Genomic DNA, 25,051 nt, shown 5'->3' on the forward strand with positions numbered 1-25,051 from the left:
TTAATATAGTTAAGTGATGTCTCTGATTTGCAAGTTCTTTATAATAAAGTGGGTTTTGTTTTTATCAAACTAAATATAGAAAAAGAATGAGATGGATATGGGATGTCAATGCAAGTTATCCATAAGCAATGACTTTGGGAAATTGTGAAGTCCCATCATTGCATCTCACCACGTTACAAAATCCACCCAGACTGACTCTAATGGCTTCTTTAAAATGTCAATGTGTTCCTAAACAATAGTTTATGATCTATAAATCTATTCTATTATTCTCCTTAAGTTGTAGAAGATGCCAAATATAATTACAAAATACATATTCAAAACATGTAAACCACTAATTTTCCACTTGTAAAAGCCTGATTCAAAAAGCAATTTACTTTATGGTTTACTTAAGCTCTGTAACTACATTAAAATATGATAGTATATACACAACAGCTCGTTAACAAGATTATCAAAACATTAAAATCATAATGCGCCACTTCAATTATAGATCCTTAAAATTAGAGCTAATCCTCACAGTACCAATTTTTATCTCCTAAAGAATTTTAGCTATTAGCTGCTCATTCAAATCCTGGATCTCAGATGATCAGCTTTCCAGAGGAAACTCAGCTCTGCAATCTTCTCTGCTAGCAAACAGAAGCAGCCCCTGTTCCTCCTAGGCCAGCAGTTCTAATCTGTACGTTGTGACCCCACAAGAGGAGTTCACAAATCAGACATTCTGCATATCAAATATTTATATTACACGGCATAACAATAACATTACACTTATGAAGTATCAATGAAAACAATTTTATGGTTGGGTGTCACCACAACATGAAGAACTGTTTGAAGGGTCACAGCATTAGGACTATTGAGAACTACAGATCTAGACTGTAAGAAACAGTCTTTGATAAGAAGAGGGAATTGGAATCCTTTCCTTGTCCTTTGCTTGCTGGTTTCTACTGATGTTCTTGGCAGCAGAGTCATTTCAATAAGTTATCCTAATGGTGTGTGATCACTCCAAATATAATAAATTGGTTATCAAATGGTGTTCACAATATTAATATTTTTTCTAAAAATGCTGCTCTTATGAAGGAGTACATAGAACACAGTAATCACACCAAGTTGAACATATCAGTTTTGTTGTCACTAATTATAATAATGGATTTTATAAACATTTAATTTAACTTGCACTTGAATTCCTTTGTGCTAGCTTTTTACAGAACTTATAATTGGTAATTATATAATCAATATCCCTCACATGGGACTCCTAATTAAATTTTAACATAGTAAAAAATGCTATATGGAATACATTTATTCAGGGGCTAGAGAAATGATTTGATGGTCAAGAGTATTTGGGGTTCCTCTGCAGGATCTGGGTTTGGTTCTCAGTACCCATATGGCAGCTCTCAACCATGTGTGACACCAGTCATGAGGGATTTGATGCCCTCTTCTGGCATTCATGAGCCCTGCAAGTACACATGAACACATGTTTCTGCAGGCAAAGCATGCATTCACATAAAATAAAAATAAATTTTAGTATATATATATATATATATTATAAAGTATATACAATTGATAAAAAATTTATAAACAATCCAGAAGCCTTGTTGCAGAGCATATTCATGATATTAATATATATTAGTAAGTACTGAAATATATATATATTAGTAAGTACCTCTTCCTATTTCCCATGAATGGTAAAAATTAAACAGGCTGTTTGTAATTGCTTTCAGTCTCCCCCACAAAGCTGAGTCAATAAAAAAGTCTTAGTATTTATGATTGTGACAAGCAGGTGATAGAAAACAGGTGTTGAATGCAATGATCTTTACACTGTACAATTAACATGAAATTAATTATTTATATTGCATCATTTCACACAGTTAACTATATGCATTTGCTGACTGTATGACAGTGATACTTATAATAACATATACATCATCTATAAATATAGCAATGATATACTTTTGCCTTCCAAAATTTCTAAAAGTAGCCAGCTTGCGTTTTTATTTATGAATTAGATGACAGAAAACAAATCAAAGAGTGTCACCCTGACAATACCTATTTATAACAGAAATGATCACAATAAAGTTCTCCTCTTTGAGGGGATACTTGTACTCTGATGATCTGGGGGAGGGACTTTAGTGAGATCCTGTAGATGCAGCCAATGGAAGAAAAGTTTGAAAACAAGTCATTAATATAGTATCAAATTTCAAGGCAAACAGAAGAGCAACAGCATTTTACCTACAGGCATAATTACAAACATTTTATATTCTTCAAATGTGTGCAGATGCCTGAATATTTCTGATTACAGGAGTGATGTGTGTTTATTCCTGCAATGTTAAACACAAATATGCTACAATTCCAAACCATTTAAAATCAGACAGCATCATATAATATATTCAGAATTTTAGAAAAGAAAACACTCTTACCTTCCATATTATTTAAAAAACCTACCAATTTCTACATTAATTTAAATTTATTATTAGTATATTTTATTAAAATTAATTGAATTATAATTTCAGTATAAATATGTTGTTAAACCTTTCTCATTCATTTTGTATTCTTTGTGAAGTCTACATTAAATTATCTCAGTTCTAGTCATTTACTACATTTTGCAATTTTCTACTCTCAGATATTAAAAAATTCCTTTTAAAATTATAAAATAATTTTATGAAACCTGATTGTATGCTTGCAATCCTAATGCACATTTGGAAACAATAAAGGAAATTCTAAATCTGTACATGCTCTCATCTGAGAGTTTTCATTGACTTGGAGGAGAGATTTTATATACATACATTGTATATATACTGAGGCACAATGCATAATTGCATATGCATATGTACCCACAGGCACATGTATGTTTATCTCCAAAACATAAAAAGTAGAACAGTTATCTTATTGAGATGGAGAAAATTCTCAATAAGGGAATTCTTCACTCAAATTATGCTGGAGAGAGGGTTAAAGAAATTCTACTTTAGCAAGGGATGCAATAAAAAGTTAAAGCAATGCTCAAGTCCAGCTACACAGTAGAATGACTTCATCATTAGATACCTACTGGTCCCACCATCACTGGATATTAACAACAGAGTGAAATTAAAAACAGACTTAGATTCCTACATTGTCACATAATAGGCTTGGACACCTGAATAACCTATGCTTGTTTTGAAATATACTGTGGATTTCAATCTTCCTATATAAAATTTAGGTTGCTATTTATATTTCTGAATCAAGAACCTTACAGCAATATTAACCTTTTGATTCAAAAAACATGTACACTATGTACACTGATTATATCTCCTACAAATCATTCTCTAAGGTGACATAGTTAGAATATATTTTTGGACTCTGCATCTATGCTAAGTTTTTGTTACACCTTCAAATACTAATACACACACCAGGAAAAAAGCCAGCAAACAGAAATTGTACAACTCAACATCTCCATCTAGTGACAAGAATCTCAACACGTGATGAAGACAAGCAAAGAGGAGAAGACTCAGTTCCTGAGGTGCTGGCAGCTCCACTCTACGATAAGGACCCAGAAGCAACAGCCCTCACCCAACAGCCAGTTCCTCTTAACACAATACTAGCTTGAATCTGGACACTTTGGTTCTCCAATAGTGCTCTAGTAGAACTAGGTCCTTCAATCCAACCAATTTGCATTTCTACACAGTCATTAAGTTCCTTATGATGACTTCCAAAACATTTTACCGTTTTGTCTTTCTCAATGAAAAATATTACATTCTATTTCACATTCATTTTGCAGAATTAACTTCTACTCTTCCCAGGTTATTCAGTTCGACTGTCTATCATTTCTATGGGCCAACCACCTATATTCATTGCTCACTTCTGCCTCTGGGACTCTGAGTCCCATGTATGAAAGAACCTCTCTTCCCCCCTTATCCTCAGCCTTCATTACATGGTCCAAGACAGGCACCAAATATTAAAGTGCAGAAATCAAATCACTTTGAAGTGGGGACAGAGTAGAATCAGCTGAGCTAAGCAGAAAATAGTCTGAAAGGGAGGCAAGAAGTTACTGCTAAATTCATTATCATACAGTGGACCAGAGACTTGACCTGGAAAAGGTGGCTTTTTTTTGTGCTTAATACATATCTTTAATAGAATCATTTTCACAAACTTTGTAGAAGGTCTCCACAAAAAAAGGAGCATGAGGATGGGTGACATATAAGTCCATAAGTCATCCTTTTTGCTATTTTATGTATGAAGACTACAGTGAAATTTCCCAATTAGTTACACAAACATATATGACAGAAGTAAATTATTTTAAAGCTACTTCATGCTATTAAAAGAAATATAAACACAAACACTGTAACATTTGGTTAAAAGTTATGTCTTTCTCTTATTGTTATGCCTCACATCAAGTCTCTGAAATGTTCAACCTTACTCTACAGAAAGGCAAGATCAAACTGATATTATGGTTGATGTTACAATTGAATCCTATTCAATTGGATCAATATATCTATTATTTTAAAAAATCTTCATATTTTCCATAATTTCTATGGCTTATGCACAATGCATTTATAGATGGTAAATTAATATGAAAGGGCATGTTTATTTTAAGGCTATTAGTGTTTATTGACACTTCATTCCTCAATGAATTAGTAATTTCCATTACTCATGGGCTCTGAGAATGTGAGAATGGCTATCTTAGCACTCAGAATCGCTCTTCCCACTGAACTGAATAGCAATTTGCAAAGAATTTTACAAACTTTTAAAGCGTATATCTTTTGTCTGCCAGATCAAAACATTGTTTGAATATTTTGGAGCACCTCAATCACAGTTTTCTAGTGATGGACCAAGTTAGTTTTCTGATCTGTTGTACATGTGGCAATACAGTTAACTGAAGTCTTTAAATAATGCTAATATTTTCCAATGTATGGGTTTTAATGTAATCAAAGCTTTATGATTATTTCCAATGACATTTAGTTTATCTTTATTCATCAAGCCTCAAAAATATGGTCACTTTACAGTAAATTGGAATCTGGCCCTTTAATTTTTATTTTATTTAACTCTTTAAGAAGTTTGATTTGGCCATTTGAGATAAGAATATAAAGTAATTTTCCCTTTCAAACAGCAAAAGTTGATATCACTTATTAATAGGTTCAGCATGTTCTGAATAATTTGGGTACTTTATCTGAATAACTTCACTAGACCTTTGTAGGGATTTTTGTCAATGATAGCTGTTGACTGGCTATATTAGAATTCAAAAGCTTTTATTTGTATTATAAAGTCATAAGTGGTTTTTAAACATAAAGCAAAGAAAACCAGCCCAAAAATCACAATCCCAGAGAACCTAGACAACAATGAGTACTCTAAGAGAGACATACATGGATTTAATCTACATGGGTAGTAGAAAAAGACAAGATCTCCTGAGTAAATTGGGAGCATGGGGACCTTGGGAGAGGGTTGAAGGGGAGGAAGTAGGCAGGGAGGAGAAGAGAGAAAGATGTACAGCTCAATAAAAATCAATAAAACACTAAAACATCAAAACATATCCTAAAATTCTTAAAAAGATTCCTTGAAATAATTTAAATAATTTTCACAGAACACTAGATACTATCTCAAGTTGACCTGTAACACATGCGACCAATATTTTCAGTGAGCCTCCTGATGTCAGTCCCTTGGCTAGCATAAGAGGCTCCCATAAGCTGTTTCTACATGACCCCCAATACCCTAAACCTGCTCTGAGGTCCTCTAAATCAGTGAAACTCTGAATGCTCCATTTGTACTTATAAATTCATGACATAGAAGAGACCTAGTATTGATCAAAAAGAAGTCCATCTGCATGCAAATTTCTGATAAAATCAATTTATTCACATGAGCACAAAAGCTTGCCTTCCATCAGTGCACACCTTCGTATTCCAGCATCCCATTCTTCACTCTCTCCTGCTCTCTCTGCATAGAACACTCTCCTTTAGCATCAGACAACATCTTCACCTGTCTAAGCCAGGCGTTCATCCAGCCACCCTTCATATGAAGAACTGATCACAGATGAGAGAGAAATGCATTTTTCTCCTTGAAAGTTCTTGAATCACATTGAGATCTCTTCTGTCTAGGTGTTTTTTTTTTCTTGCAAAAGACTAAGTTATTGATGTATTAAAAAACAGAAGGTGCCCATGAGCGATATACTACATCGTCTAATGCAACTAGCTGCTAAACTACTTCATTGCATCTGGAGAGTCCAGACATTCATTCATATGTGCACTGTGTGTGTGGACACATAAAATATTCAGTAGACACGTGCATTTCACCACCATGTGATGAAATTCTGAATTAAATTATCTGGGCTGTTGCCCTACTCATTGCATGGGTGGTCAGGGGTCACTCCAACTCGGTAATTAATGCTGCTTCCCCGCTCCCCTCCACTCATTCCTACTTCCTCTCCAAAAGCAATCTTTCTCAGTATGTTCTAAATATTATTTACTTTAAAAGAAATTGGCAAAATTTTGTAATCTTTTTTATCTACTGTTCTCCTACAATTCAGCTTGTTTTCTTCGTGAGGATAGATCCCCTGCACAGCTCACAAGTCTTTCTGTTCATTGTGTTTCCCTCATTCACATTCACATTCATTCATATAGCCCTTTCAGTTCTCCCTGTGTTTTTAGCCTTTAGTTCTTTTATTCCAAAGCATGGGAGTTGGCATCCTCTTTGTCTTCCTGTTTGCCTATGTATTTATTTCAAGATGAATAGAAACTAAATTACCAAAAAAATGGTTTCTAAATAGATATTAGTATGCACATTTCACATATTCAATAGTATCCTATAAGCTCTACATAAACGACATGTTCAATTTATAACAGTGTGGTAGTTTTCAATCAAGAATAAAAAAAAAACATGTTTCAAAACAGGAGTTCATTCATAATTTCTGCCCTAGACTTTCCTACAGTATATTTTATCCCTCATTTTTAATTTATAATTATTTTCAGTAACTTCAACTTTGCTAGACTGCCACTGTATTTTATACAGACACAAATTCTCTACTGCGTACCCAGTTTTATTTTTCCATCTTTTTTATTAGCAAAGACATTAACAATAAAATAGGTTCCCTTGCTCTGGCTGGTAATTTCTCCTGCACACTAGTAATATATTATTCCCCTTTTTGTGACATCATAATCATCTATACAGAAGTACCATGTATCTTTGTGTAGAAGCTACTGTTTCCATTAAATTTAATTACCTCCCCCTGTGGTTTTAAATAGAAGTGGCTTCAAAATGAGGGCAGCTTCTATTAAATTTAATTACTTTCTCCTGCTGCTTGCATGGTAAAAGGGAGGCTGCTAAATGAGAGTGGCTTCTAAACTAAACTATATGGTAGCTGTGTGACAGCAATAACAAAATTGTGTTTAAAACACCAGCAAGTCTGTTAGATTTCCTGGTTCTCAAATTTTAACTTTCTATACCTGAAAACCATTTAACATAAATAAGCATTAAGATAACTTTTTAAGTCTTCCTGAGGAAAACAAAGGAAAGTACACCATTTCTTTGCACAAATGCAAATTGGGCCACTGTAAGTTTCACACTGGGAACTTTTAGGGCTAGTGCTGTTTGTGACTTTCCTGTTCTAAGGACGATAAACTTATTGCTCAGAAATTGTTCATATCTATTTAAAATTTTCCTTGAATCTAACCAAATAAATTTAAAGGATGCTTCACTAAAAGTTGTTTAAAAAAGATAGCAAGGCTGGTTGAGTTTTGAAAAAATCAAAATAGTATGGTTAAGTGAAAAAAAAAATCAGGTTACTTATAGATCTTTGCATCCAAAGAAAATGGTTCTGTGCTTTGAAATATTGAGAAAATGGAATTCATTTTAAAAATAATTTTTAATCTTGTAAAATATAACAAAAGATGAAATTTTAAGTAAATCTTTTCAAATTCTATATTAATTAGGAAATGGTACTCAGCTTAGCTACCTTCACACAGTGTTTATTTTCTACTCACAGACAGAATTTAGAGGAACAATATTTTCATTCAATTGCACAATTTAGTATAAATATAAAACAAGACACCCTGTAAGCATTTTAAGTAACAAATTAAACATTTACATTTTTTACTGTGCACTGAGGCTTAACATTTATGCAGCTTCAAAACCAAAGTAGAGCCTCAAGGGAAGTCTCTCCACTGACAAATTAATACCTTAGAGAACGGAGCTGAATGGTGGCAATGAACTCATTTGTTCCCCCAATAATGAAGAATGACTTTTTCTTTACCACATCTGTGACTGTTGCTATGGTGACCCAGACTTACCTCATTGCTTCTCGGAGAGCTCCTCGCTCACCAAGAGTCGTGTGCTTGATGTCATCAAAATTATTCTCCAGCTTCTCACAGCTCTGCAACACATTAAAACACGGAATTCATCTTCCACACCCCCAGAAAAATTACATCTATGCAGTTATATAAATGTAATCGATTGTATTGATCAGAGACTCGTGAAAAATAGGCACAATGCTTTAATTGGGTAGGATTCATTAAAATCGACAATGAAATTCAACAGCCACGAACTCACGAGTCTTCTGATGCAGCTGCGGGAGAAATCTTTTCATCATATTATTTTTTTCAAAATAGGTGTTAAAAAAACGAGTGTCACACAAAACTAACTAAACTGCCTTGAAATCAGGATAGCAATTAGTTTCCTAAAATAATCTTCAATTAATTAAAGCCCATGTAAATTCAAAAGAGAAAAATCAGTAAATAAGTTCAAAATAACATAGGTAAGTGTACATGATGATGATCCATTTCAAAGGTAAGTAGTGCGTACTGAAAATAAATCAGCCTGGTTGCTGTGATATCAAGTATTTGAGGGATACTAAATCAAGAACACACACCACAGGTTATTAAAACTTAATAACTGTTTCTACTAAGTAGTGAATACACAATAATAGTGCACTGTCTTTTCTAAAAGTAAATATAAGTCTTTGTTGCAATCATTAATTTAGTGGTATATTTTACACAAACAATTGTATATAACATGCTGAGTTTTTAGAATGTAAACATATCTGTTAGACTAAATGGGTATTTATTTTAATCTCTTCACACATTGGTGTTCTGTAGACATTTAAGGCAACAAAAAGAAGTTTGGTGATTCTTTTTGTTGTTGTTGTTTTGTTTGTTTTTGGCCTTTATTTTCAATTTTAGAAACTGAATAATTAAATAATAAAATTTAATTATTAATGTATCATTTCTATTCCCAAGTTATAAATAAACATGCTGGATTTCAGAAGACTGAAACTTAGATTATTGATTTCCACTGTACAAGAGTTAATTAATTTCCAACCCACTGGTATCCAATTCATCATGCTCACTGTTAATTCTTCGGTTTAACTAGATCAAATTAAGGAAAAGATCATTTTCGTGAATAATCAAATTATTTTAAAATGGAAATCTTGAAATTTTCCAAAATAACTTAAATTCTGAATTCTTTGAACTCATCTAAAATCATTTGTTGGGCACATGCATTGGAAATCATTTTATGATCTTGATTGGTGTTTTTTAACATGTTTTTCTCACACATAAAAAAAATTAGGTTTAATGATGCTGAGTATATTATTTTTTTCAAATATATAGTTGGTGTTTTTTATGGTCAATTTACTTGAAATGGTCTTCAAAGTCAGTAAAGCATCCTTTAGTATTAGTCAGGAAGATTTGCTATTGTGTACCTCATCTTTTAGTGAAACATGCCTGTGAAATGATATTTATATGCTTTAATACTGAAAATCACATCATAGAGATAATCAATGAAGTACTATTTCCCTTAAATACCATCTGTCATTTGGAGTCATTTTCCTATAATTAAGTTTCAGTGCCTACACAATCCGTTTCTCAATTGTATTCTGATCAATTTATCAACTTTCCGTACTTGTGCTAGTACCACACATCTTAATTATATATTTACACTATAATAAATAAATTATTCTTACAAATTAAGATAGGACAATCACTAAATAAGAAGAGACAAAAGAATTACATAATCTTTCAGGAAGAAAAGTCAAATAGTTTAACAAAAGTCAACATCTTACGTGATTATTCAACAATAAAATGAAAATTGAAGCCATAACTAAACATGACTATGTAGTTAGATATGTGTGAAAAGTAAAAGTGGAATATACAAGGTTGTTGTTTAAGTTTAAAAAGCACTTCACTAATCATAGACCTGGAAACTGTTACAGTCACTTTGGAAGATGATGTCTGTAGCTTCAACAGTCACCCATTTGCTTCCCTGGCCTTGCTGGTTTACACCCAGAAATAAAGTATAATGTAATCATCCAAAGTCCTGTGGGAAAATACTAATGCAAACATTGTTGCATATTACCAAAAGCAAAAATGTTTCATATTAAGATAAAGTACATGGAGGTAATACTTTCATACCCTAGGAAGCTGCGGAGCACCGAGAATGAATGATTACAACTATATCAAGTAACGTAGAAGCACCTCAAATGCCACAGATCCGAATGCACTCAAAGATGTCCTCTTATACTTTGCTTTACAAGTCCCAGGTAGCAATCCATCAACAAAAAAAAAAAAAAGTCAGGGCAGGAGATCAAGGCAGGAACATCAGGAAGGAACTGAAGTAGAGGCCATGTTGGCTGCATATAAGCTTACCTCCCAGGCTCTATTTGCCTCATTTCTCATACAGCTCAAACACAGTTGCTTAGGTATGGTACCACCCACAGTAGGAAGGTCTTCTATATCAATTACCCATTAAGATGCACTATAGACATGCCCACAGGCCAAGCCAATGAGGGCCATTTCTCACATAAGGTGATTCCCTCTTCTGGGAGTGTCAAGTTGAAAATGCAATCTAATCTGTGACTTACCCCATTTGTATCAAGTTCAATAATTTGTCAGGCTGTAATGAATAATCTAAAAATTGATACTTTCATTTGAAGGCACATTAAAAAGAATGAAATGTTTATGAATACGTTGAAAAAATAACTAAAATCTATGAAGAATTACATTTTAAAAAAAATGGGAAAAATCCTCGTGCCAAGAACTGGAAGACTTCCCTTTGCTAAGGTGGTACTATTCTGTGGATTGAGCCAATAACCCCATGTATTAATTCCACTTGATTTTTTTTCTTCAGAATTTGGGAAACACTTCCCAAAGTTCACCACATGTCAGCAGTTAGATATCAAAAACATGCATGGGAAACAGAATGCAGTTAGCAAGAATTAAACTTCCAATTCCAAAACTTTTTACCATGAATACAGATTGTGTAATTGTGGCAAAAGCTTACAAACATACATATTAAAGAACAGAATTGAGAGTAACACTTATAGTCCATTCAATATTGAAAAGTGAACCAAGTGGACTCTCTGAACATGGCGAACAATGAGGGCTGATGAGACGCAAAGGACAATGGCACGGGGGTTTGATCCTACGTAATGTGATGGCTTTGTGGGAGCCCAGCCAGTTTGGATGTTCACCTTCCTAGATATGGACGGAAGTGGGAGGTCCTAGGTCTTACCACAGGGCGGAAAACCCTGACTGCTCTTTGGACTGGAGAGGGAGGGGGAAAGGAGTGGGGGGAGGGGGAGAAGGGTGGGAGGAGGGGGCATAGGGTGAGAGGAGGGGGAGGGAAATGGGAGGCTGGGAGGAGGCGGAAACTTGTTTTTTTTATTTTCTCCTTTTCTCAATAAAAAAAAATATTAAAAAAAAAAAAAGAAAAGTGAACCAAGTCAGGATGGATTTTATAGAAGGAACACATGAGCATGAAGTAAGACACGTAACTCATACTCAATTCAAAACCAATTCAAAATTATTACAGATCTGGACAAGAGCTAACATTCAAAGGGAGATATGTTTCTGATTTTGAATTAATCTATGAAAATGAAAGTTGTCTTAGATCCAAAGGAGAAAAAAAACCAAAAGAAATGGTATTGATAAGAGTCGTCTCTAGAATATATAAAAAACTCAACTCAATAAAACAACTTGTGCTTTCCCTGTATTTTTAAATGAGCAAACACTTCTCAATAGATAGCTTTCCATAGAAAATACAAAATGGGCACTGAAAATGCAAAAGCATCCACATAATTATTCCACAGAGGAATCATGGATCACTAAACTCAGGGAGAAGGGTAATAATATCATTGAGCTACATTTTCACTCTGTCACATGCTGGCCATGTGAATGTGGAGATTATGAAACATTCACAAACATTTGGTGCTGTCATAGAATGCTAGCAGATGAACCAGACAAGTCTACGTGAAAGAAAACATGTTGTCATATTCAATGTACATTAGATTCTTTGATCATGACTATCAATAACCGACAACAAGCAGAAACAACCCCAAAGTCAGTAAAATGACAAATGGATGATCAGTGTGGTATCCCATACCACAGACTAGTGTTGTCTGTAAAGAGTGAAATCACACACATTGTCCACTGTGGATGAGCCAGGAAACATTATGCTAAGTGGGAAAAGAAGTTGTATATAAATGATAGCAATTTATAATTCCATTTATAAAATACCTAGTCTGGGCAAATCAATAGAAAGCAGATTAGCGGTTGCCAAGGGCTGTAGAAAGTACGAGGTTGGGTGCTGCTAATGGGAATTTGATTTCTTGGAAATGAGAAGAAATGTCCTGGAATGTGTGGTAATTAGGATGCCACTTGTGAATGGACTACAAATTATGAAATTACACTTTCAAGAGGTGAACTATATGGTATGGGTGACTTATCTTAGCAAAACTGTTATTTTTAAAATAGGCAAGCTAATCTACAGCATTGAAGCCCCAAGGAGGGCAAATAGGGTCTTCTATGCACTGATCAATTAACTCCTGAAAGATTCACTTAAGTTTCTATAGGAAATTATAAAAACAAAAAGCTTTCAAGGGAGCTTGGAAGAAATATTTGCTTATCTTGACTTCAGCATGATATAATATATACACATACCAAAACATCATGTACTTCATTAATACACACAATGTAGTGTGGCTTAGGACATTACCTAAAAATAAACTTGAATTTAAATGACATTCCTACAAATGAATAAAGTCATGAGAGTTTTAATTCTGACTAAGAACCATAATCCAAATGGACTTAAAATTCAAGAATTCTAATGATTCAAATTTGACAGAGAATATGTGCTGCAGTTTAGCAGGGCTGTACGTTGGTTTTGGTTTTTATTGTTTGGGTGGTTGCCTAGGGGTGTTTGAGACAGGTTCCAAACTTGAGATTCTTCTACCTCAGTCTATCAAATACTGAAAGTATAGATGAATATTACAGTATGTAGTTGTTGTTTGGAAGTATTATTTTTTATTGCTACAGTTGGCTAATGGTCCATTCCTGTGACTGAGTCTGAGTCTTAATAAATGATTGACTCTGTAGTAAATTAACTGTACATATTTTACCTGTAGATTGAATGATCTGTAGTTTTTTGTTCTTTTCTTGTTCTTTTGTTTGGAATTTTGTGTTGGTTTGTTTGGGGACAGTTTCCAACAATCCAGGTGGGTGTCAAAACTGTTACACAATAAAGGTTGACTGTGAAGTTCTGATTCGACTACATCTCCCTCCTAAGGTCTGGGATTACAGAAGTGCTGTCCCTCACCCAGAAGTGGTGAATACTCAAAGACAACATTTTTGGGCTGGATATAATTTCAAAAATGAACAATTAAATAATTTCATATATATACATATATGAAATGAATATATTTATATACATTTTAATTAATTATATATTTATACTATAGCATAAAATGACATTTCTAAAAGCTGTACAAAAAGTAATCAGTTTTGAGAAGACTCAGATTCTACAGAGTTTCAAGCGTCATTCTCATGGGACTGAGAACTCAGTGGTGGAGACTAAATTTCCAACATTAAACAAATAGTTAGATAAAGAACTTTAAATCTGAGAAATTAAACATACTCATCACAAATGTTACTTAGATGGGTTTTTTTAAACAAGCCATTTATTCTATGAAAACATGTAACAGTTTTTAGGGAGATATTTTAATATTAAATACTATGATTATGGAAAACAAGTGTCTTCGGCAGGCTTACTACTGCTATAACAAAACACCATAACCAAAAGCAACTTGGGAAGGAAAAGATTTATTTCAATCTCAGTTCTGCTAAACAGTTGCTCATCAAAAGCAGTGAGGGCAAAAACTCAAAAAGGTCAGGAACCTGGAGGTAAGAGCTCATGCAGAGGCCATGGATGGGTTGCTGGTGACAAGCTTGCTCCCCATTGCTTGCTCAGCCTGATTTCTTATAGAACACAGGACAACCACCCCGGCGATGGCTCCACCCACGATGGACTTGGCTACTCCATCAATCACTAATTTAAAACATGGTCTATACCAGAATATTATAGAGGCATTATCTCAAACAAAGTTCCCTCCTTTCAGATAAATCTAGTATGTGTGTCAAGTTGACATAAAACTGGTCAGCAACCATCTAAGCTTTCTCCATTCCCCACACCACTGTTGTTTACCATGGCTGTATCTAGCGAGGTTACAAAATATTGCTGCCCTTTCCTTAGGATGAAAACAAGAGAGCTAGAGAGATTGTGTAGAGTGTATCACTGGTTACGCTTCCAGAGAACTCAGAAAAATATGAAGGAAGCACTATAAATGATTAGAATTCTTCTTAAATGTTCATAGTATTTCACTGCATTTAGGTGTGATTATTTATTTGGCTAATTTCTATTTTTTTTGCTTTTGTTCTAATATCTCTATAAAATCAGGGAAGGAATTGATGTGCGTAAATGAATTAAAGGATTGAAAAGTCTTAAGAAAGAAATAAAGAAGGGTCACTGTGATTATTCATTCAAGCAAATTTGCTATTTAACTCAAATTACTACTTTCATCTAAAATCCTTTCAAAGGGTGTAACCACTATCATCAGAGGTGGCATCAAGATTGAAAATTCAGGGTGTCTAATTCTAGATCTATATTTTGTTGCCTAATTCAAAAATTAATGGAAAACACTGTTAGTGTCCTCTTTGGTCATGTTATTTTTAACATTCTTTTCTTTGGAATTAGATTACTACAGCTAACTATTTAGGTGAATCATTGCTAAGTCTGAGGTCTTATTTTATTTTCAAACTTTAAATGACTGACTCCTGCAATGAAACCTCCTCTTATTAAATAAATGCCTTCTCAGAGACAGCTTCTCAACCAGACATGGAAACAAATACTTCTGTTTAATTGGCATGAATATTTTTTTTTCAAAAATTTTCATGCACATATATCTCCCGGTGACATCTATTTGTCTGTAATTTAACAAAAATCAATCTGTGTGTCTCACGGTGTTTTTGTTCGGTTGATTATTTTTTTTGGTAAGCAAGCCTTGGAGACATTGCATTTCCCAATGGGAATTAGCAAAATTACACAGCGCCATACCTGAAGCTCTTTATTTTAAAACAATCATCTTCCATTTACCTATTGTCTTTAAAATCAGCAGTGCTGCAGGAAACATGTGGTTTAATTTTTAATAGCTTTGGCAAGGCATGGTAATTGCAGTACTGTAATTAAGAGAGGATTTTGAAGATCGTAGTTTAGCCATTTAATGTTATTCCCTACACCTGAGCAATAATGCCAGAAACAAAATACCACAAAGAAGAGCAAAGACTGGAAGCTGTCTGTCATTACATTATACACACTGGCTTGGACTCCAGAAACAGTAGGAGGACCACATCCAGCCTGTGTTACCTAGTAACCATGTTTGAAGTGTCTTGGGGAATGCTGTACAATAATATGAAATAAGCAAGAATTAATGCTTAATTTTCATTACTTCTCAGAATTTATGGTTTTTTTTTGAAATGCAAGCCACTAAGATCACTATTTGAAATCAGTTTATGTTAATATCCACAGACAACTTAAAAAACATCAACAACAACAGAATCATTGAGGAAACTTTGCTGTTTGGGATATATAGGTTTAAAATTATACAGATGGTTGGGACTCTACATGTTGCTACCGATAAAAATAATAGAATGTGTATTTGTCTCAATTTTTAACACAATGTCATGGATTGAGACCATGACAAAAAAAGTGTGTAATCCTAGCCTTCAGAAGATGGAGACAGGAGGATCCCTGAAGCTTAGTGGCTTCTCAGCTTATCTGAAACCAAGAGCTCCAGGTTCAAAGAGAGACCCTGGCTAAAGAAAAGCCACAGAGGGATAGAGGAAAAAATTGACACAAAACGCCAGCAACTATATACATTCACATAGAGGCTCTGCTGCATACACATGCAAACATGAACATGTACATATAACACACACACACACACACACACACACAAATAAACAAACTTTTATCCCCTTCTTCTCTCCTCTCTTCCTCCCCTGATTTCTCCCTGATGTTACCACTTCCTTTATAATCCTCCATACCTTCATCCTCTTTGTCATCTCAGTAAACTTTAAATTTTATCTTGTGTCCACCATAGTAGAGTTTACAGCTTGTAAAAGAAGACACAAAATAATGGAATTGTAATTATTTTCAGATTCATCCTGAATACACAGTTTTCCTGACTATTTATTTTTCCTGAGACAGGACATGAAAATACTTCTTGGATACAAAGATTAAAAAAAAAAAAAGGACAGAGAAACAAAAGATCTGGAAGTAATCTCCCTTAAATACTTTATAGCTCAAGAAACCATTAGGTCATCCTTCTGTTAGCTGAAAGAGAACATTCGAAAGTCTCTGGAGACAATTCAGCATTTAAATGAAGACAGTCTTCAATTTTTAGTATGGACTTTATCTGGAGGGGGCACAGAACTGCATTTTCTATCATGAGATAAAACGGGAGCCTGACTTAGTACTAGGTTGACTCACAGAAAAAGGAAAGAATGTTCCATGTTTTATACTTCTAAGCATGATTGAGGTTTATTACGCTCAACAAAACACAGAGAAAATAAGTAAGACTAGAGGTATTTCAATAATGTACCTTAGCCAAAATATTTCCATATCCAGAAATAAAAAAAAACAAATACAAGATTATTATGTTTCATGAATATAAAAGAGAATCAAAGTCCACAGGGCTTGAATTCTATTTCTAACAGTATTAGGCTCTCACCATACGTAACACACAGCTCAAGTAACCAACACCTTCATCTTCTTATCTTCTGCATAAATTTAAGCATCAAAATTCCAATTGGTCAGAGGCACATAGGTTCCCTGTCCCACTCTCCATTATTATCATCTCCCTGTCATCAAGGATTAATTACTACATAAAAATTGAGCCAATAGCCTCCTCCCAAACTCCTTCCTCGGCTCTACTCACATGGGTATAGAGCAAAGAAAAATTAAAAGCTTATTTGTAAATGGCAAATATCTTTAAAGAAGCTGTCTGTTATGCTAATGCAGGGTAATTTCAGAAAGCAATGTCAATCAAGCACAAGACAGATTTTAGGCAGCTGACTATGCAGAGTAAAAAAGTTCCTGGAACCTCTGGAAAATACCAAAATGCAGATTCTGGAAGAACAAATAATAGTTTGCTAGGAATGTCAAGCAGGGGCACTTCTGTCTGTGTGTGTTATATACCTAACAGTGTGGAGAAACAAGGAATTCAACATACACATGTTTAGGCCAAATTAATATCCACAAATATTTTGCACGCAACAGTCTTTATTTGGGTCTGTGACACCACCGTGACAAATATAATGAGCAATTAAATTCCCAAGTGTTCAGATTTTGGCAGCAATTAAAGGGGAAACAGGAAACTAAGCATCAAAACCCTGTTTCTGTGGCTTCTTGCCAAACGAATCCCCACGGGTTGAAGGAAGGTCTAGAGTTTCAAGTGTGGTAGATTTTATCATGTTTTATAATTCATCTGTGTTAAGGACTAAATAAAATATAATAAAACTAGTACTTGGGATACCAATATTGACACTAGAGAAAATAATAGCCACAATGTTCTAGCACTAGAAATTTAAATAGGATCACTAAAGAAGTTACCCTTGTCTGATCTGTGCCAAAAACTAAAATCAAGTCACACATGTCTACTTGTCTACTCATTCACTCACATTCTGGATGGAGTTAGGGTGAAGTAAAGCAAGGACAGCTAGGTGCTTGTATTAAAAACAACAACAAGACTGCTATTTTTTTTTTTTTTGGATTTTCGAGACAGGGTTTCTCCAGAGCTTTTTGGTTCCTGTCCTGGAACTAGCTCTTGTAGACCAGGCTGGCCTCGAACTCACAGAGATCCGCCTGCCTCTGCCTCCCGAGTGCTGGGATTAAAGGCGTGCGCCACCACCGCCCGGCAAGACTGCTATTTTTATTAAGACTTAATTTTCATGGGTCTGTATGTTTTGTTGGATAATCAAAATATCAAAAAAGACAGAGCTAAAATTTATATACTGACTAATCTAAATTTAATAAATTAAGAAAGTAATTTTAATAAATGAAAGGCCAAAGGCAGTTAATGGAATAGCGAGAAGAACTCACTCAAGTCCCAGATGACTAAGAAACTAAAAGCAAAAGGTTCAATAGCCTTCAGATGAGAAAAAAAAATCTATTGTCAGCAAATGTACCAGGGAGAGAGCAATAAACATAAATATGAAACATTTTGACTTGTTCCCATATTAGAGAGAAAAGAGACAACAGGTAAATTAGTCGTGTGCCTTTGCGTTGATTAACAGTTTTTCACATCAAGATCAAAGATGGAAATAAGCTAAGCCAAACCTGGCTCTAGTCGAAAGATCAACACTGTTGCCTACTGGAGACAATCCTAGACTAATTACTGAAATTAGCTTCCTAGTTCCCTTCATTATTATTCGACACGCAATAAAGCGTGAGTCTGGATGGATGCTTACTATTATAATCCCCAAATAGAGGAGCTAAGGCAGGAGGATCATGAGTTCCAGGCCAGCTACATAGCAAGTTCCACAAGTATGTCTTACATAACAAGTTCTAGGTCAAACTGGGCTATAGAGTGAGACTCCAAGCCATATAAACCAAGAAAGAAACTAAGGCGAAAGTGGGGGAAGAAAGTGGGGGAAGAAAAGCTGAGGGGAAGGGGTAAAGAAAGAATAAGGAGAAGAGCAAATAACAAGAGAAACAGAGTAGAAAAAAAATGAGAGGAAGGGGGAGAAAGAAAAGAGCAGAAGGGCACCTTGACTCTTAGGCCAGAAATGATCCGCAGGATTCACCAATCAATCATGTGTTAGTTCAGCGTTTTTACTGAAGCAGTCACCGAAGTAAACCAATTCAGTTTGATAAGATAAATGGTGCAAAGTAGGAACCTCCACAGCCAGTGCAAGAAGAAGAATCAGTTGCCAAGAATAGGAATAATCCTCAAAGTTCAAGCTACCGCAGGAAGCTGGAGGCCCGCAACACACTATGTACTAAAGGGACCTTAAGGAAATCATCACAAATTATGCAAACAATCCTGTAGAGGCAATGTCAGGTTTTTCAATGTAAAATATGAAGACAACTTAAGTGAAATGACCCCTTCAAGCTTTCCCATTGCAATAGTAAGGTATTTTAAGGCAATGACTATAACGGATTGACTTATTGAGGGAAATCCACGAAAAGAAAAATATAAGTAGATACAATTGCAGTGGAATCAGAAGTTCCAAGGACGATGTTCCGAACTAGAACGAGTTTGCTATGTGAAAGTGCTTGTCCTAAAGAATGTTCCATTCTAATTGTCCCACTCAACTCAAGGCCTTGAAGGTAGCCTCTTTGAAACTCCTCACCACACTCTACGCAATAATTATTCAATTTGGATTTCTTAAAATGCCACACAAGCATCCTGATAGTAAGATACGATTTCCAGCTCTCATCAAGAGATTCATATTTCAATAGATAATTGCTTTTTCCCTTCACTGTGTCTTAACTAGCTAGTCTAATACCTTTCAGGGGACATTAAGATGTAATCATATTTAGCTAATGTCATTTCACTAATGGTGGCCAGCTTACAAGCAGGCCCTCTCTCGGAGAATCTTGTGAGTCACAGTGAAATGCAATAACATCGTAGAATAGGAAAGATCTGAGCTTCACAGATGGGGGATCTGTTCCTGAGTTCCAATTTCGCAACTAAACCTGCTTCTGAATTCTCTCGAAGATGAATGACCCCTCCGTGGCCACATAGTCCCTCATAAAATGAGGAAAGTGATCAAAGCAGTGATGTTTACACTGAAGCCGTCATTGTCAGGGTTAGGTGAATCATGTATGTGGACATATGTACTGAGTAAGAAAGCACTGTTAGATAATATATGCTATATACATGACATATATTAATATATATGTGTATATGTATTATATATTTGAAGCAGGGTTTGATGTAGCCCATGCTGGCCTTAAAATCATTGTAGCTGGAAAAGATTTTGAATCTTGCTTCTGCTCACAAGTGTTAGGATTACAGATGCACACCAAAGTGCCCTTTTGAGGAGACGCTGTAGATTAAACCCAGAGCTTCCTGTATGAGGAAGCATTCTACCGACTTAGCTATATCTCCTGCCATTAATATTCCACATGTTTTTAAAAGAATGAGATGAGTCTCTCCTTCATAGTATGCACATGTATAAATGTTTGTGCTCATATTTATTGTCGAATCTTAAGGCCAACATCCCATGATGTAAGATGTGGACAAAGACACTGTGATGCCAAAGGAGTGGATCCTGTCACTAAACATAGCTGTGTAAAGGCCCAACTTTACAATTTCAGACATCAATAGCACTGAACTGCATCCGGAAAATGAATATTTCACACAGCTCCAACAGACCCTCTGGTAAGGAGTTTAAGTGAACAGGGCAGGGAAAGGTGTGCAATGGGAGGATGGGAGGGAGTGGGCACTGGGGTTGGTACAAAAAATAAAAAGTATATTGAAAAGTAATTTTAATAATAAATATAAAAAAGAGAGCAGCTCAATTGAAAGGAAAGGAAAACCTAATTCTAAGTATTTGAGGTATTCCCAAAGAACAAGTCTATTGTACAGTTATGAATTTATTTCTCTAAGACTGTGTTTTTAACCAAGAATATAATAACTTATTTTCTTTACACCAAGAATATAAAGAATAAATTAATGTATTTGTTTGAAAACAAAATTGGCTCTTTTCAAACAGGTTTTCCATAGTCAGGCAGGCAACAAACTCATTGTGGAGCCAAGGATGGCCTTGAGTCATTGATATTTTCTCCCCAGTGGTGAGGTTGTAAGCATGTAACTCCCACCATACCAAGTAAGAAAATCAGCTTTGTTATTATTATTAATAAATTTACTACCTTTAGTGCTTCATATACTTGCTGACATTTTATCATGTAGGAATGATATCATCTTTGAGCAAGCCACATGAAAATGACCACCAAGGATTTGATCCACTTCCATTGAGCTGTGACTTCTGAAAGTTAAAAAAATAAAAAGAAAAGAACTCACCCTCTCTGAGTAGTAGAGGGGGTGGGGAGAATAGGGGGGAGTGGGAGAACAGAAGGCAGAGGAAACTGGGATTAGGTATGTAAAAAAAGATTGCTTTTAAAATAAGTAAATAAAAAATCAGGAATGAAAATATTGATAGTTTCTAATTAACAGAGAATACTACCATTATATTAATTATTAGCATATAAAAAACTATAGACATATTATCACACTTAGAAGCTTAATTTAAAGGGAAGATGTGTGAAGTCATCCTGATGCTTTAAACTTAAAGCAGGCCCTGCTCTTGTAAGGCTTTGAAGGGAGAGAGTTGGCAATTCTCACTTGAATATGTGATGTCTATGCAGAGAAACAAAGCTCTACAATAAGAGACGAGATAGGACAAAGACTAACAAGCCCTTTGTTGCCACTCTGAGGGCTTTTCTTCATCTCACAGGTAATTTTATGAGGTTTATGTTTTCATACATGGTATTTGTTTTTAATACTGCTATTCGCTTAAGAATGTTAAACAAATGTCTCATTTACTGAATCCAAAGTGTGTATTCATACATTTATTAATGACATGGAAACATTAGTTTTGGTATTCAGCAATTAATTTTTAATATCTCTTTAAATTAGCCCAAATCTATAGAACTACACTGGCTTGTACAGCTATGTAATCCTATGCAACACCATGCACAGCAGTTAAGACACAAAGCTAGACACCAGGCAAACTCACAGCCATGAACATTCTTTAGCACTGAAAAGCAACATTTATTTCATTTTTATATAAAGAACTAATGATGGATGTCTATCATTCAAAGCTATCTTGGTCTTCTGTTTGGAAAAAAAATCCCTATGGATCACACCAAAGAGAATAAATTCAAAGAGAAAGGAGTAATTTAGTAAGTTCGGTTGGAAAGTTTAAAAGCTTTAATGTACCATGAATTTTAAATGTTCATGACAAACAAGCATGCAATCTAACTAAACATAAGTCTCTATCAGCAGTAACTAAATTGATAGCTGATTTTTGTTTATTAAAAAAGTAACATTTTCCTATTCACAGTTATGGAATTCTTGGTATTAGATAGATAATCATACAAAAAAGCCCTAAAATAGAAAGCCTCATCATTATCTTTAAAGGCACATGCATTTTAAGTATGTGGGGAAAAGATTAATAGAACCATTGAAGTCCTTGTGTTAAGTTAAAATTCAGAAAAGCAGTCATTTTTAAGTCATGAAAGAGAAAGTCTTCTAATATTCTTTTGGTTTGGGAGGAATAAAGGCTTTTACTTGACAGCTACATGAGTTCATATCAAAAAGAGAATTTGGCAGGGGTTTCTGAATCTATAACAATTGTCTATTAGTCTGTTTTTAATAATTTTTCTTTGGCATGTAATCCTCTTTAATTAGATTCCACTCTCTGTTGTTTCAAGATTCCATAAACTGGTGTCTTATACACCAGCTGCTGAAGCAGGAGCTACTGTCTAAACGATATTCACAATGAGTATTTAGAAGGTTTACAATTATACCCTTGCTAATAAATTGTGCCATTTTCCCCAACAATTTTAAGTGCTAATCTTCAGAAGGCATTTTAAAATTAGCTAAAATTCTGTCAAGAGATTTACAAAAATTGTTAGCATGAAGATAATTATGTCACAGCCCTTGGACTCCAGCTCTGATTGTGTGCATAAATCAGAAAATGTCAGCTGTGTTTTCCCTTACTAACTGCCCCTGCAGCAATATATTATAGTCTAAACTCTTATTATAATTTTTGTTTCTCTTTCCTAAATACCAGACAGTTACTTCAAAAGTTTGGAACTGATTAAATAATTCATATTTCTCAGAATAGTAACTGATTATCAGTTCTGAAATTGTAAGTATCAGCACTAAATATGTCAATATGGGAGGGATAAATACATTTTCCATTAACTCTGTATAGTACAGAGCAAAACAATTCAATGCAACAACGTTTTTAAAATGTTAATTAGGCATAAACGCTAGCCTATATAGCAGTATGCAAACAGATGTAAAAATTGGAATAAAATTCAAAATATTCATAATTTTAATGACAGATGCATAAACGCAAAGGTTCCTGAAGCATTATCAAATAACTTAGAGTTTAACATATACTACCCTATCTTATAGAATAAATAAGATCTTTGATCTCAGAAGAATTGAAGTAAAAATCTACTTCTTTTTTATACTAATAAACATAAATTACATTTTCTTTTGTTAAGACAAAATAGAGAAGAAACAGAATTTTGATTTCAGTTTAATAAATCTTATAATTAAACTTAGTAATCCATATACTCCATTATGTAGTCTAGGAAGTATTTGATTTGTGAAATTTTCTTAGACTAGATCATTTCAGAACTAGCAGAGATAGCTATAGTCTTCTGAAAATCATGCCTCTGGAGGCAATGGCCATAAACTGGGGCCTGGGGTTACGAGCATTGTAAGACAAAGGAAAGCAAGTAACCAATGTGTTTTTGGGTTTTGTTTTTGTTTTTTTTTTTTTTTTGGAACTGTTTCATTAAAGATGCTCTGGGAAAATGAAGTTTTTTTGAAATGTCCTGTCATTAATCTTGTTCTATATTACAGAATGTTGTGTCCATTCAATGAAATCTCAGAATGGAAAAATTTTTGTGCATTAAAAACAAAAAAGGAAACTAATGGCTGTGGAGTTGCTGCTCAAGGCAACCCTGCAGTCTCCACGGTGACATCAAATGGCAGGACCAAAGCTGCCACAGGGTGTTTAAATTGGTGCTTTTAATACAGGCTCAGAAATTCATTTTTGGGAAAACTGATTTTTAAGTAGCCTAGAAATCCAACCTTATTCCTTTTTGGTCAAAGTAGTGAAATATAACTTTGACCAAAATCTATCAAATTCTTTCTACCATCATTTTTTGACAGCTTTGGTAATCAATACCTCATAAAGCATCCTTTTATCACAGTACAATCTTAAATATTTTCGGAAGTGTTGGGGACTGCCGACCACCAGACCCTGAATTTCTTGTAAGCAACTTGTTTTCCTCTGCTGTGAGTGTCCTACAACTGCTCTCTCTGAGGACCAGCCCCTGATGGCAAGCTCAGGTGGGGCTGCAGCTGAAAGATCCCTCGATGGCTGTGGCGTGGCTGGAGCCCTCTATAAGCTGCCCCTGAGCACAATAAAGTGGGCTTTCTCAGCATTCTTGTCTCAAGGATGTCCCTGTGGCCCCGTCTGTATGCCTGTCTCTGTCTCTCTGTGTGTATGACTTTAAATTTTCAACCACGTTCTTCTAGCATGTAGCGAGTAGAACTTGGAATGGAACCGGTGTAGTTTTACAGGGAAGGACAGCTGAGATGGCTCTGTGGGTTAAGGTGCTTGCTGTCAAGCCTGACAACCTGAGTTCAATTTCCAAGAAGAAAAAAAACGGTAGAAGAGTGAACCAGAGAAAAGCCTCCTGCAATATGTCCTCATTGTGCTCTCGAAAATATGTACATGCAAACACACACACACACACACACACACAAAGAGAGAGAGGGGGAGGGAGGGAATGGGAGAGGGAAAGGGAGAGAGCACTCACAAACATGTGCATATAAACATAGATATGGATGGATGGATGGATGGATGGATGGATGGACAGACGGAAGGATGAATGGATAGATAGGTAGACAGGTGTTAGACATATATAGATAGATGATAGGTAGGTAGATGATAGATATATGATAGATAACTAAAAATTATTTATATATTATGGAAGTCCTGTGCATAGCTGCCTTTCA

The 25,051-nt window shown here is 34.9% G+C and overlaps 1 protein-coding gene across 1 annotated transcript in view; it reads right to left on the minus strand.

The window, feature by feature from the left end:
* Dpyd (dihydropyrimidine dehydrogenase) overlaps window positions 1–25,051 on the minus strand; it is a 755,789-nt gene that overhangs the window by 648,125 nt on the left and 82,613 nt on the right. Inside the window, exon 3 of the mRNA XM_041647856.1 lies at window positions 8,241–8,323. Coding sequence (XP_041503790.1) covers window positions 8,241–8,323 — 83 coding nt within the window. The remainder of the gene's footprint in view (window positions 1–8,240; window positions 8,324–25,051) is intronic.

This window comes from Microtus oregoni, unplaced genomic scaffold, assembly GCF_018167655.1.
Source record: "Microtus oregoni isolate MIOR12 unplaced genomic scaffold, Mior012 000000F_ref0000247, whole genome shotgun sequence".
Lineage (NCBI taxonomy): Eukaryota > Metazoa > Chordata > Mammalia > Rodentia > Cricetidae > Microtus > Microtus oregoni.